Below are 14,454 nucleotides of genomic sequence, written 5' to 3'. Positions count from 1 at the left end.
AGGGTAGAGGAGAGGCTGGAGATGCCAGCAGGGTCCAGGTCATGCTGGGTCACTTTATCCTGAAGAAGTGTGTTGTTAGGTACAATCGAAACGGCAGCATACAAATAGTTTAGAGGGAAGCAACGAGAGGCACTGTTTCCAACTTCCTAGGAGGAAAAAATGGGGAGCTGTCAAAAGTACATGATTTTTTTCTCGATAACTTTAATTATGTGAAAATTACTTCAAAACAAAAATTTCCTTTTCCTCCTGTACTTCACCAACAGTTTCTGCCTATCTTTCTCTGCCCCTTCCTTCCCACCATGGAGGCATCCGGGAGAAACTGAATAGAGATTATCAACCCGTTAAACCCATTGCCGTGGAGTCTATTCCGACTCAGAGCGATTCTATAGAACAGAGTAGAACTGCCCTCATAGGGTTTCCAAAGCCGTAATCTTTACGAAGCAGACTGCCACATCTTTCTCCCGCTGAGCTGCTGGTGGAGCAATCGCCGAACTTTCAGGTTAGCAGCTAAGGCTTAACCACTGAGCCACCAGTGTTCTGGGAATAGGAGAAGCAACCGGGATAGAGACAGATTGATTCAACACTCCCTAGAGACAGGGATGGAATGGGAGTCATTCTCCCAAACTTTTTAGTCACTCGACGGCAACGGGGTTTTTTTACCCCTAAGATGGGAAGCCAGATGTCTAGCAGCGAATGGTCTAACGTGCGTTTTTAAGATTCCTCTTGTGGTAGTACGATGGCTGGGGAAATAAGACAGGAGGCGGGAGGACCAGAAAAATGACAGTTACCATAATCCGGACTAGAGAGAATTATGGCTTGAACCAGAGTATAGCAGTGGGAATGGAGAGGGGAGGGTTGATCAGGTAAAAATGACTGAACTTGGGTCTGACTGGCTGGGTAGGGGACATGGGGAAAGGCGGGGGTAAGTATTATGGCTGTCAGGTCAGAGTACACAGGGCAATACAAACAAAGTGGGTGTGCATAAGCCAGAATATACGGCCACGGCTGGCCAGAGGCGGGGCCGGACGTGGTGGGAAGCTCGGGCAGCTTTTGCAGCCGCTGCTCTCGGCGTGGGATCGCCCCTGGGCTTCCCTTAGCCTTTTCACCATGGCAGGTCCAAGCCCGGGCGCGACGCTGGAGTCCCCCAGGCAGCTGTTGGGCCGCGTGCGCTTCCTGGCGGAGGCAGCGCGAAACCTCCGCGCGGGGCGGCCACTGCCGGAGGCGCTGGCCTTCGTACCGCGCGAGGTGCTCTACAAGCTTTACAAGGACCCGGCGGGACCGTCGCGCGTGCTACTGCCGGTGTGGGAGGCGGAGGGCCTTGGGCTGCGTGTGGGTGCCGCCGGCCCGGCCCCCAGTACGGGCTCCGGGCCTCTCCGCGCTGCCCGCGACAGCATCGAGCTCCGGCGCGGCGCATGCGTGCGCACCACGGGAGAGGAGCTGTGCAACGGCTACGGACTCTGGGTGAAGCTGACCAAGGTGCAGCCTGGCCTACCTGGGGCCTCGCAAAAGACCCCCGGGGCCAGGGAACCCCCAAGTTATTCCCCTCCCCGCCCCGCCCCCATATCGAGCCGACGCTGCGTTCTGTGTCCTTTGCCCTGGGCTGGGCTGGGCGGACCGGTGGGGAGTGTCCTGACGGCTGTCTCCGTCTGGCCCTTTCTGACAGGAGCAACTGGCAGAACACCTGGGCGAATGCGGGCTGGACGAAGGCTGGTTGCTGGTGTGCCGCCCGGCGGAAGGCGGGGCCCGCCTAGTGCCCATCGACACCCCCGACCACCTCCAGCGGCAGCAGCAGCTCTTCGGTGTGGACTACCGGCCAGTGCTCAGGTCCTGCACTTGAAAGGGTGGGACTTGCAGTTAGATAGCCGGCCAAGGAGGAGTTAGAAACAAGTCGGCCACTGGCCTGGGAGGTGGGATAAGAGAGTGGAGACTAGGTTAAAAGCTAGAAGGGGTGCAACCTGAAGGGTTCCCCTGGGGGCGTGGTCTGGAGAAGTTTGGGAGGAGACTTCAGGACCTGATGTAGGGGTCCTGCTGCTTGCTGATGTATCCCCATCCCACACACACCACCCCTCCCCGCCACCCTGTGCCCACAGATGGGAGCAAGTAGTGGACCTGACATACTCACACCGCCTTGGATCGAGGCCTCAGCCGGCAGAGGCTTACACTGAAGCTGTACAAAGGCTGCTGTGAGTGAACTGCACTATGATGGGGAGGTGGGAGCTCCAGGTCTGGGCCCGACCTAATTAGGGGCTTGGGGTTGCTTAGCTATGTGCCCCCAACATGGACCTACGAGTGCGACGAGGACCTGATCCACTTCTTGTATGACCACCTGGGCAAGGAGGATGAGAACCTGGGTAGCGTGAAGCAATATGTGGAGAGCATAGACGTTTCCTCCTACACGGTGGGTGCTGGGACTCCCCCTACCCCAGGCAAGATGTAGCCATATTCCTCAAGGCTAGGTTCAGACCCCCCATCTCTAGGCCAAGGCCAGACCCAAACCCCCACAGGCCAGACCCAGTTTAGGCTCCCATCTTGGAAGCCCTATAGGGACCTCTTAGGCACCTTCCGTGCTACTTGCCCAATTAGTCCAGCTCCACCATACTTTTTCTCTTTTGCTCCCTGGCCCAAAGCACACATGCCCAGTGCAAAGAGTAGGAGTAACCGCTCACTCCATCTTTCTGTTCTCTCCCCCCACCCTCCAGGAAGAGTTCAATGTGTCCTGCCTGACAGACAGCAATGCAGACACCTATTGGGAGAGTGATGGATCCCAGTGCCAGCACTGGGTACGGCTTACCATGAAGAAGGGCACCATCGTCAAGTGAGTGGTCTCTGGGGCAGAGCAGGATGGGTGAGCCACAAGCATTTGGGTACACAGAGACCCATGTACACACTCTGACTCCTCAGGAGGCTGCTACTCACGGTGGATACCACAGATGACAACTTTATGCCTAAGCGGGTGGTGGTCTATGGGGGTGAAGGGGATAACCTGAAGAAGCTGAGTGACGTGAGCATTGACGAGTAAGTGAGCTGGCCTGGGATTTTGGGCAGGGGGTTGTGGGAGGGTGGTTATCCTAGCAATGGGGCCTGACCCAGCTAAGATTGAGTGGGACCCTGCAATCCCTGAATGTCTGGAAGGGACAGTGTGTGAAGTGACTCACACCCATCTCCTTAGGACCCTGATAGGGGATGTCTGTGTCCTAGAGGACATGACCATCCACCTCCCAATCATCGAGATCCGCATCGTTGAGTGCCGAGGTAGGACTTGGGGCTGTGGGGAAAGAAAAGGGCCAGTATATAGATGGGACAAGCTGGCATTGGGCATGGAAAGGAGATGGGCTTGGAATTAGGGTGAAGGTAATGGCTGAAGTAACTCCAAGATTTGAGGCATAGGGGCCTGAGTCGGGTGGTAAGTGCTTTAAAGGAGATTCCTTGAAGCTATAGCAGTTCACTTGGGAGAGAAACTGAGTGGGAACCCTCAGGGATCCCAACATTATAGCAGTGGGCAGAAGAGCCATCAAGAACGAGTAAATTACAATCCAATGAGTAGAAGGAGATCTCAGAGGTCTCAAGTTTCTAGGAGCTAAAGGTGACAAAAGGCTGAGCAGTAAGGAGCCATTCCCAGGTCTGGGGGCCAAGGAGGTAGCAGGTGCACTCTGACCCCTTCTCTCAGACGATGGGATTGACGTGCGTCTTCGAGGGATCAAGATCAAGTCATCTAGGCAGCGGGAACTAGGGTTGAATGCAGACCTGTTCCAGCCAACCAGTCTGGTGCGATACCCGCGCCTGGAAGGCACTGACCCGGAAGTACTGTACCGCAGAGCTGTTCTTCTACAGAGGTGGCTGTGGCCCTAGAACTGCCAGGCCCTCCCCTTTCTCTACCCTGGGCTTTTGCATCTGTGTGGAGGAGGTCCCCAAGGCTTTATACTATAAGTTGTTTCATTTCAAAAGTCAGAGCAGCCCCTATGCCCTGCCTTCTCCCTGTGCCTGTGTACTGGGGAGGGGGGCTTTGTAGCTTACATCCATGCCCAACTCTTTAGCTGTAGTTATCTTTACCTGCCCACCCCAGGTTCATAAAGATCCTGGACAGTGTTCTGCACCACCTGGTACCTGCCTGGGATCACACCCTGGGCACCTTCAGTGAGATTAAGGTGAGCGGGCCTACCCACTGCTGGCCTTGGCAGTAGGCTCCCTTTGCTGAGCTCTGTTAACACAGAGTATGCTAGACACAAATGGTTAAAATGTATTATTTTGGGGGCTAGTCACCAGATGCATGTGTGGAATACACAAGGGCTGGGAGAGAAGCAGTGACAGCACGGACAGGGCAGGCCACGTGAAAGGTACATACTGGGAGTTATCAGCAGCCCAGGATGACACAGAGATGAGGCTGGGAGGAGGTAGGCAGGAAGTGGGCCAGGCTGAAACAAGAACTGTGTCCTTGGTCAGCAGATTCATTGGAAAAGTGTTAAGCAAGGGAATGACAACGTTGGATTTTTTGTTTTAGAAAGTCACCCTGACGGCTGGGCTAAGGAAGGGACTGGAGGCAAGGACAGGGGATGGACTAGGACTAGAATTGTGAGATTGGGTCCAGGCATAGAGAAAGGTTCCAGGGAGGGCCTGGACAGAGGCTGATTTGCCCACTGGGCCTGCTCTGGCCACCTCTCCTCACCAGCAAGTTAAGCAGTTCCTGCTGCTGTCACGCCAGCGGCCCAGCCTGGTGGCCCAGTGCCTGCGCGACTCAGAGAGTAGCAAGCCCAGGTTCATGCCACGCCTGTACATCAACCGGCGCCTTGCTATGGAGCACCGTGCCTGCCCCTCGAGGGACCCTGCTTGCAAGAATGCGGTCTTCACCCAGGTCTGGACCCCCAGGGGTTGGGCTGAGGGATTTGTTAGTAAAGGGCCCAAGAAGGAGCTGAGTAAAGGTCTTCAGACAAGAGTGGAGACAGGTGTTGACATAGACTTCCCTATTACCTCCCACCCCGAGGTTTATGAAGGCCTCAAGCCCTCTGACAAGTATGAGAAGCCCCTGGACTACAGGTATGGCATCAGGGTAAGGCACTTGACCAGGGTACACATGCACACACGTACACCCACATGCTGCCCTAGGCACTCCCCCACCCCCTTAATCCCTCTTTAGCCCCGACTCCTGGCTGGTCTCTGGGCTGGTAAATCACCCTGAGCCCTGGCCCAGCATGATGACAAAGCTCCACCCCGGCAGGTGGCCCATGCGCTATGACCAGTGGTGGGAGTGTAAATTCATTGCAGAAGGCATCATTGACCAAGGTGAGGCCCTGAGCAGGGCTGGATGACAGGGGTCCTGCCAGTTGCCTTGTTGAGGGTGGTAAAGGCTTCTGGGATCACCGGCTAACCAAGAAAGGGGTCCTGGATATCACCCCACTACGGGGCTTGGGGGTCTGGAATGCCCAGCTGAGGGCATCTGTGATTTCAGGGGGTGGTTTCCGAGACAGCCTAGCCGACATGTCAGAAGAGCTGTGCCCTAGCTCGGCAGACACCCCAGTGCCTCTGCCCTTCTTTGTGCGCACAGCCAACCAGGTAATCTCCCACCCCCACCCCCACGTCGTTTCTGCTACTCTGCCTCAGCAAAGCTCCCAGGTGCAAGGCTGAGCTAGAGAAGGGGCAGAGGAAGGACAAAGTTATCCTAGGTAACCTCTGGGCAGGCAAGGAGAGGAAGAGACGTGATGCATTCAGAGGGGATCATTCAGGGGTTCCAGTGAAAGGCATTCTGGGAAGCTTAGGTCAACAAAGTAGGGTCTGTCCCATGCCATGCTGACAGCTCCATCTCTGTGGCAGGGCAATGGTACTGGTGAGGCACGGGACATGTACGTGCCCAACCCCTCCTGTCGGGACTTTGCCAAGTACGAGTGGATTGGACAGCTGATGGGGGCTGCCCTTCGGGGTAAGGAGTTCCTGGTGAGTAGCCCAACCTGCACCCCTATCAAGGCAGCCCTGGGCTCTGGAGGGAAGGGAGGGCCAGCCCAGCCTAAGCAACTCAGTGAGAAGGCAGCAGTGAGCCCTTGTTCTACAGGTCCTGGCTCTGCCTGGCTTTGTGTGGAAACAACTCTCTGGTGAGGAGGTAAGCTGGAGCAAGGACTTCCCAGCTGTGGACTCCGTGTTGGTGAGTAAGGTCTGGAGCCAGTGTTTCCTCTGCCTAGCCACTAGAGGTTGGTGCTCCCCAGAGCTCTGTCCTAGACTTTTTTTTATCACACGCATGCTTTCTCTCTAATTTCATCTACTCCCATGGCTTTAACTACTATCTTTTTTCTTATGACCCCCAAATCCTTACCTCCAGCCCCAGCCTCTCTCCTAAACCTGGGGCATATATGCTCTGCCTCCTGGATAGCTCCCCCAAGATTGAATCTTAGGCCCAGCACACTCTTCGTCTTCCCCAGTCTACTGCTCTCTTGGGCTCCCTGTCTCAGACTAGCACCACTCCCCTCGCATCCCCATGCCAGAACCCTCAGGGTTGTCTTCACTCCTCCCTCTCCTCTACCCCAACATTCTGTCAAGATTCCATCTTAAACGTCTCTGGAATATGTCTACTTTTTCCTCCTGACTACGGTCTCCCTGGTCAGGCCACCTTTCTTTCTAACCCAACCACTTAGTACAAAAGCTCCCGTTCTTATCCATGTTATCTCCATGCAGTAGAGTAATCACTTCACTGCTAGTGTAAACTCGTCAACAGCTGTGTCCTGGGCTAAAATGCAGAATCTTGGAAGGCCTTACATGACTCCTGTATCTCTGACCACTTGGTTCATGTACAGGTTCCAGCCAAACTGATTCCTCAGGTCTTTTGCTCCCTCCACCTTTATCCAAGATGTTCTTTCTCCTGACTTCCCATGTGGCCCTGCCAACTCCCAGGCATCATTTAGTCTCAGGTCAGATGTCATTTCCTCCAGAACACTATCCTTGGTCTCCAAGACTGGTTAGGCACTGTCTCAGTGCTTTCACAGCCCTTGTATTGACTCCCTCCCTGCCCTCATTGCCCACATGGGGACTGCCTTACCTGGCTGTCTCTTCTTGAGGAAAGGTAGGGACTGTCTCCACAATGAAAAGCTGATCTCTACATCTCTCTCCAACCTCCAGGTGAAGCTCTTGGAAGTGATGGAAGGAATGGACAAGGAGACATTTGACTTCAAGTTTGGGAAGGAGCTAACATTCACCACAGTACTAAGTGATCAGCAGGTGGTAGAGCTGATTCCCGGGGGTGCAGGCATCGTGGTGGGGTATGAGGACCGTTCCCGTTTCATCCAAATGGTGCAGAAGGCACGGCTAGAGGAGAGCAAGGAGCAGGTACTACTCAGAGGCCAGTAGAACCCTTGGACCCTACCCCCTCTAGTAGCTACAACCCAGCCTGATAGGCCACTGGTACCCCAAGAACTTTGGCTCCCACTATTCCTCAGCATCATGTTCCTGCTGTTCAGTGGAGTGGAGGTGCCCCCAGTGCTAGGCAAAGACACATGTCCCCCACTTATCTCCATGAGTAGAGGCCAAGTATTCCTTCCACACACTGAGCTGGGAGTTGTGCCTGGTTCCCCAGCTGAGGCCTCCCTGCCTCCCCAGCTGGCAGCTATGCAGGCGGGTCTGCTGAAGGTGGTGCCACAGGCTGTGCTGGACTTGCTGACCTGGCAAGAGTTGGAGAAGAAGGTGTGCGGGGACCCTGAGGTCACTGTGGCTGCTCTCCGCAAGCTTAGTGAGTCTCCAATGGGCTGGTCAAGGCAGAAGGCATGGGGTGGAGCTTCAGGACTGGCAGGTCAGGACCTAAGAATGAATTCTGTCCCCACCAGCCCGGTTTGAAGACTTCGAGAAGTCTGACAAGCGGGTGCAGTATTTCTGGGAGGCGCTGAACAATTTCACCAACGGTCAGTGGGGGAGGGCAGGGTAGTGCCTGAGTATGGACTCCACTTGTGGAATATGAGACAGGGTAGAAGTTGTATAACTTCCCCAGCCATTCATGCCAGTGGTCATTTCCTGTTCTCTTCAGAGGACCGGAGCCGCTTCCTGCGCTTTGTCACAGGCCGGAGCCGCCTGCCAGCACGGATCTACATCTACCCAGACAAGCTGGGGTGAGTGCTGAGGGGAGTGCAGCTCTGAAGGGGCTGTGGCTGGCCCTCTGGACCCCTGCCCTGTGCCCCTACAGTTCTTGCTGATCTGTGGTCCCTCCATACCCCCAGTTACGAAACCACAGATGCACTACCAGAGTCTTCCACCTGCTCTAGCACCCTCTTTCTACCACACTACGCCAGGTGAGTTACCTAGGCTGGAGCCTAGAGAATGGGGAACAGGGAGGAGAGGTGGCATTCTTGGGTGGGGGAAGACATCTGGCACTAAAATGCACAAGCTGGAGTCCCATCACCTGTGGTAGTGATGTAGGGACCCCTGCAGTTGGCGGTGACCAAGGCTTCACACCCGCAGTGCCAAGGTATGTGAGGAGAAGCTCCGCTATGCTGCCTACAACTGCGTTGCCATTGACACGGACATGAGCCCTTGGGAGGAGTGAGGCAGCGCCAGGGACAGCTACAGCCCAGCAGACCTGCCCAGTCCCACTTGGCCCCGGCCAAGGTGAAAATGTCTTCACTGGACCAGTTTGGGTCTGCACTCCCCGAGCTGACAGCTCAGAGAAACCCAGCACATACCACTCCTGTCTGCGGTTGGGGTGGGGAGGGTGGCTTGAGACTGGTGCCCCAGCCCTGCAGATCCACAAGGCCATCTCATACTGGGCTTGCCTCTCAAGGCATCTAGCGTCTGTGAGAGGGACTCTTCCACAAGCCTAGCACAAGCTGCCCAGGCCTGAGCTACTTAAAGGGGGCTTTCTAGCCCCTGACCCCATGGATTTGCTTTCATTTTGGCTCCTCTTTTTTCCAGCTAGTTTCTCTCTGGCTTTAGCCTGACTGAAAACTAAAAACATCGAAAGGTGGTAGAGGCCACTCCCCATGAAAGGAACCAGGGATGGGTAGGGAGTAGTGGTCCATTTTCCTTGGTCACCTACCCCAAGAATGAAGCAAAAGCTGAGCACGCCATCTCTCACATAGTGGTCTTTTCTCCTTTCCGTCCACACCTGATGCATGAGCTCTCCTTTCTTCCAACCCAGTCTCAACTGACAAAGTGCTACCACTTTCCCTGGCTCAGAACCTACATCCATTTGAATTCAATTTTCTACTACCACTACCACCCCATATTCATCATATTCATCAGCATCATCTCCAGCCTGACTCCCATCTGCAGTCTCACCCCCAAGATTTTGCACAGGTTATGGCCAATTATGTCCTACTCCAAAACCTTGATAGCTCGTCCTTATCTAACTTAAAACAAGGCCTAAACTCTAAAACTGCTCCTAGGGCTATGCATGTCCCTGCCCCGGTCCTTTCTCCCTTTAGGGCCTCCATGACACTCCTTCAAAAGCTCCTGCACTTGGGAAACTTTAATAAATGGATTAATTCATTGCTTAGAATGTGTTTATTGCCCTTCTGAGGGATGGGCTCTCTGCTAGGCACAGAGAGCACTTAGAGAAACTGCTCTGTCCTAAAAGAGCCAGGGAAGGCTCTGTCAGCATTTCACAGCCGGGCTGGGAACCAAGGAGGTGTGTGTCAAGTGGGAGTGGTGGGGCTTCTCAGTGACAAACATTAGATCTGGAGCTGAGCAGGAAAATAAGGATCCCACAGTCCCAGAAGGGGTGGGGGGAGGCCAGCCTGACATTTTCTGGGTTGGGTGTGATGATGGAAGAGGGAGGTCCACCCTCTGGAACCAAGTGGCCGAAGAATTTGACATCATATAATACAAAGCCTTGAGATGGCTAATAAACCACCTAGGTCAGGATTTTGACAGAAGAGAAGGCAGCAGCATCACTAAAGCCTCACCTCCATGTACCACACAGCTAAGGTGCGGTACAGTCGCTCCTACAGTTGGCAGCCACTCTCAAGCACGGTCACCTGGGAATCGCAGAGTCGTGGTACCCTGTGAGACACATGCAGTGGCCAGTAGCCCAGTGGCCACGGAATCCCACTCTGAATACTTCCTGACGCCATCCCTAGGGTGCACCCAAACGCTGCCCTGGCAGGGAAGCCTTATCCGGGTTTTGTGCACTGGGGGTGATCTCCAAACACCCCATCTCAGCCTCATGAAAAGCCCTTGCCCTCCCCCTCCCCAATCCCCGGGCCTTGGGTGGCCCACAGGAGACGCCAGTGTGGCAGCCTCTTCCAGCCCCGGGAGCTGACAGGGCAGGAACCGAAGAGGCCGTCACCCCCACCCAACTCCCCTGGTCTCAACAAGCTCCCTTCCTAACATCTCCCTTGAGAAAGCACGTGGTGCCTTCCTCTGCCCTTTGGGGAAGGGACTGGCCTGCTTGGTAGTCTATTTGTGTGGCTGAGTCTAGTCTGTGTGTCTGGTTTTGCCTTCGGTGAGTCTTTGGTCCCTCTTTTACCAAATTGAACTTGCACTGTGTATTTTGTAGCCTGATTTTCATTCTTCATTCAGTAAACCAATATGCCTTGAGCACCTGTGTCAGGCAGCATACTAGCTGTGATGAATAAAATGACGACTAAAGCAGAGACAATTTTTGCCTTCATGGACTTTAATGGAAGAGACATATATTTAAAAAAGTAATCACATAAACAACATTTAATAATATTTGTGGAAGAGCCCTGGTGGCATAGTAGATAAGCACTCGGATGCTAACTGAAAGGTCAGCGGTTCGAACCCACTAGCCACTCTGGGGAAGACAGCTATGGCAGTCTGCTTCTATAAAGATTTCTTGTTCTTAGGTGCTGTTGAGTGGGTTCCAACTCACAGTGACCCTGTGCACAACAGAACAAAACATTGCCTGCTCCAGCACCATCCTCATAATCATTACTATGCTTGAGCCCACTGTTGCCTCCACTGTGTCAATCCATCTCTTCGAGGGTCTTCTTCTTTTTCACTGACCCTTTACTCAACATGTTGTTCTTCTCCAGGGAGTGGTCCCCCCCCAGATAACATGTCCAAAGTACATGAGAAAAGTCTCACCATCATTGCTTCTAAGGAGCATTCTGGCTGTTCTTCCAAGAAAGATTTGTTCGTTCTTCTGGCAGTCCATAGTATATTCGATATTCTTCGCCAACACCATAATTCAAAGGTGTTCTTCTTCAGTCTTCCTTATTCATCGTCCAGTTTTCACATACATATGAGGCGATTGAAAACACCATGGCTTAGGTCAGGCACACCTTAGTCTTCAAGGTGACATCTTTGCTTTTTAACACTTTAAACAGACCTTTTGCAGCAAATTTGCCCAATGCAATAGGTCATTTGATTTCTTGACTGCTGCTTCTATGGCTGTCGATTGCGGATCCAAGTAAAATGAAATCCTTGACAACTTCAATCTTTTCTCCGTTTATCATGATGTTGCTTATTGGTCCAGTTGTGAGGATTTTTGTTTTCTTTATGTTGAGGTGTGATCCATACTGAAGGCTGTGGTCTTTGATCTTCATCAGTAAATTGCTTCAAGTCCTCTTCACTTTCAGAAAACAAGGTTGTGCCATCTGCATAACGCAGGTTGTTAATGAGTCTTCCTCCAATCCTGTTGCTACATTCTTCTTCATACAGTCCAGCTTCTCAGATTATTTGCTCAGCGTACAGATGGGAGAAGTATGATGAAAAGATGCAACCCTACCTCACATCTCTCCTGACTTTAAACCGCACAATATTACCTTGTTCTGTTTGAACGACCACCTCTTGATCTATGTACAGGTTCCTTATGACCACAGTCCTAGGCATTAGTGAACCAAAATGAACTGGTAAAGATTTACAGCCTTGGATGCCCTATGGGGGAATCCTACTCTGTCCTATAGGGTCACTATAAGTCAGAATCTACCGATAGCAACAGGTTAAGAGCTACAGAAAAAGCAGCAAAGTATGTTGTTAGAGGTCAAAACAGGATGATTATAACCAATGAGGGGGGCGTTCTTTGAGAAACTTGTCTTTTCCTTGAGACATTTAATTTAAACTGAAACTTGAAGCTGGAGTAGTTAGAAGAATAGGGCGAAGAAGAGCCTTCCAAATTTTGAGAGCCTCAGTGAAATGCTAAATCCTTAGGGAAAATAAGAGTACAAGGGCCAGCTGAGAAGCGTGTTGAGCCTGGTGTCACTGGAGTGCAAAGAAAAGGGAGAGATGAGACACCAACTTTAGAGGTTCATTTTAGGATTTTGCAAAGAGCAGCCATCCAGGAGGGTTAGGCAAGGAAATGGCATGATTATACTTGCCTTTGCTGTATAGAGACTGGATTGAGAGGGAGAAATTGGAGGCAGGGGATAATCCAGGCAGGAAATTATGGTGGCTGGGACTAATGTGTGGGTATTCATTTTAATCCTTATTTTTATTGGCTGCTTTGGATTACATTGTAGAGAATTTTCATAATTTTTATTCATTTTAAACCCTCTACAAAAGAAAGGCCTGGCGATCTACTTCTGAAAATCAGTCAGTGGAAACCCTATGTGGATCACAAGGATTCAGGTTCTATTTGCAGCGAATCACAGGAATGTTGAAGAACTGGGTAGCATTTTGATCCTTTGTTCGTGGGGTCTCCATGAGTCAGGGCAGACTCCATGGTAGCTAATAACAACAACTACAGATAGGCATTAAGGTTGTCATTAAATTTTTTATGTTGAAAACTACAAATCTTGTAATAAACATTCTCATTTGTATGTCCTTACATACCTGTGTGACTATTTCCTTGGAGTAACTTCCTCAAATCACTTCATCAGACAGCATGCAGATTTTTAGGGTTTTTGATACTGCCAAATTGCCCCCTACGAAGAACGTATCAATTTTCACTTCCTCTAGTATCCATTCCCTAAATTCTCATTGACCTGGGATATTAACATGTTTTTTAATTGACAATTTGATGTGTTGAAAATTATGATTGTTATTTTAATTTACATTTCTTTGATTATTTATGATGTTGAACGCTTTGTTTTTCTTTGAGCTCTGCCCTTTATGTATTTTTATGCATTTTTCTATTGCTTTAGTTATATTTTTCTTGTTGATTGGTAACAATCTTTGCGTAGTTCTAAAATAATAAAGCCTTGGTAGCCACTGCTCACTCTCTTAGGACAAGCCACTGTATGAAGTGTCGTACATTTATTGTCATGTTTTATCTTCACAACAATCCTATCAAGTGGGTACTATTCTTATGCCCATTTCCGGATGAGGAATTGAGAGCCAAGAGAGGCTAAGTAACTTGCCTGGGGTCACATAACCAGTAAGTGATGAAAGTAGGAGTTGGATCACGGTCACCAGCTCTAAACCCTACTCACTAGGTAACTAAGATGCTATATTGTATTAAGACCCTTGTCATGTCTGGTGTTGCAAATATGTTTTCCCAGTTGGTCTTTTGCCTTTTAATTTCATTTATGTTCTGTTTTAATATGCAAATTTTTATGAATTCAAATTTTTTTTCTTTATAGAAGAAACTAGATATTGGATATATACCACAAGGAGGCAGTATAGTATAGATCAGTTAAGAGCACAGTCTTTGTAGTAAGCTTGCCTGTATTCATATCCCGGCTTTGCCACATACCAGCTTTTGACTGTGGGCAAGTTGCTGAACAACTCTGTGCCTCAGATTCCACTTTTTTAAATGAGAATAATTGTAGTGCCTACCTCATAGGGTTTCTGTGAGGAATAAATAACCTAATTAACGTTAGTTTTTGTAATAGAATTCTTCAAGTCCTTCCTCACCAGGGTTAGGTAAATGATTGCCTATCTTTTGTTGTTGTTGGTAATTTCATCGTTTTAGTCTTTACATGTAACTCTTCGATCCATCTGCAATTTATTCTATGTAATGTGAAGTTCTGTGTTTGTCATTTTCTAAACCCTTAGCCAGTTTCCTCAGCTTCCTTTTTTGAATTACTTATCTTTTGTTCATCAATTTGAATTCCTACCTTTGCACATCATATCATCATTATATACTAACTTTTTATAAGAAATCCTCATTTTGTACAGTAATGCAGAACCATAAAAATAACCCTGCAGGCTAAACTGGGCAAAGTGATCTTAATAATCAGTGGGAAAATTACAACTGTTCTGTCACCTTTAAAAATTTTTGTCAAAACATTGCAACTTTCTTACTATCAACTATAAATGTATTAAAAAACCAAACCAAACCTGTTGCCATCGAGTCGATTCCGACTCATAGTGACCCTATAGGACAGAGTAGAACTGCCCAGTAGAGTTTCCAAGGAGCTCCTCGTGGATTTGAACTGCCAAGCTTTAGGTTAGCAGCCGTAGCACTTAACCACTACGCCGCCAGGTAAATAAAAAAATAGTAAAAGTATTTATTACATTGTAATCTAAAACATTAGAAAATTGAGAATTAAAAGTTTTTTTCTTTGTAAAAACCTTATCAAGAGTAGTTTGGCGCTAGCAAGCAGCCATCTAAGATGTATAAATTGGTCTCAACCCACCTGGATC

At 50.3% G+C, this 14,454-nt stretch overlaps 1 protein-coding gene across 2 annotated transcripts; it reads left to right on the top strand.

The window, feature by feature from the left end:
• The first annotated feature begins 1,018 nt into the window (after nucleotides 1–1,018).
• HECTD3 (HECT domain E3 ubiquitin protein ligase 3) lies at nucleotides 1,019–9,454 on the top strand. Of its 2 annotated transcripts, XM_003415560.4 has the most exons (21): nucleotides 1,020–1,476; nucleotides 1,664–1,824; nucleotides 2,091–2,183; nucleotides 2,263–2,398; nucleotides 2,700–2,815; nucleotides 2,902–3,015; nucleotides 3,170–3,252; nucleotides 3,668–3,833; nucleotides 4,064–4,145; nucleotides 4,667–4,849; nucleotides 4,979–5,031; nucleotides 5,213–5,277; nucleotides 5,444–5,547; nucleotides 5,806–5,925; nucleotides 6,041–6,130; nucleotides 7,099–7,305; nucleotides 7,576–7,705; nucleotides 7,800–7,874; nucleotides 7,997–8,078; nucleotides 8,187–8,258; nucleotides 8,428–9,454. In XM_003415560.4, the coding sequence occupies exons 1-21, from the start codon at nucleotides 1,108–1,110 to the stop codon at nucleotides 8,510–8,512; spliced, it is 2,586 nt and encodes an 861-aa protein (XP_003415608.3). In that variant the 5' UTR covers nucleotides 1,020–1,107; the 3' UTR covers nucleotides 8,513–9,454. The 2 variants fall into 2 exon arrangements, with proteins under 2 accessions (XP_010593610.3, XP_003415608.3); XM_010595308.3 differs by lacking the exons at nucleotides 3,170–3,252; nucleotides 3,668–3,833 and having other exon boundaries at nucleotides 1,019–1,476.
• The last annotated feature ends 5,000 nt before the right edge of the window (nucleotides 9,455–14,454 follow it).

The sequence above is a fragment of the Loxodonta africana genome, chromosome 3 (genome assembly GCF_030014295.1).
Source record: "Loxodonta africana isolate mLoxAfr1 chromosome 3, mLoxAfr1.hap2, whole genome shotgun sequence".
Taxonomy (NCBI): domain Eukaryota; kingdom Metazoa; phylum Chordata; class Mammalia; order Proboscidea; family Elephantidae; genus Loxodonta; species Loxodonta africana.
This window is presented reverse-complemented; position numbering and strand designations above follow the sequence as displayed.

Coding starts and splice junctions, on each gene's coding strand:
- HECTD3 (XM_003415560.4), top strand. CDS start 1,108: ATGGCAGGTCCAAGCCCGGGCGCGACGCTGGAGTCCCCCAGGCAGCTG. Junction 7,706..7,799: donor GGCTGCTCTCCGCAAGCTTA/GTGAGTCTCCAA, acceptor TGTCCCCACCAG/CCCGGTTTGAAGACTTCGAG. Junction 8,079..8,186: donor ATCTACCCAGACAAGCTGGG/GTGAGTGCTGAG, acceptor CCATACCCCCAG/TTACGAAACCACAGATGCAC.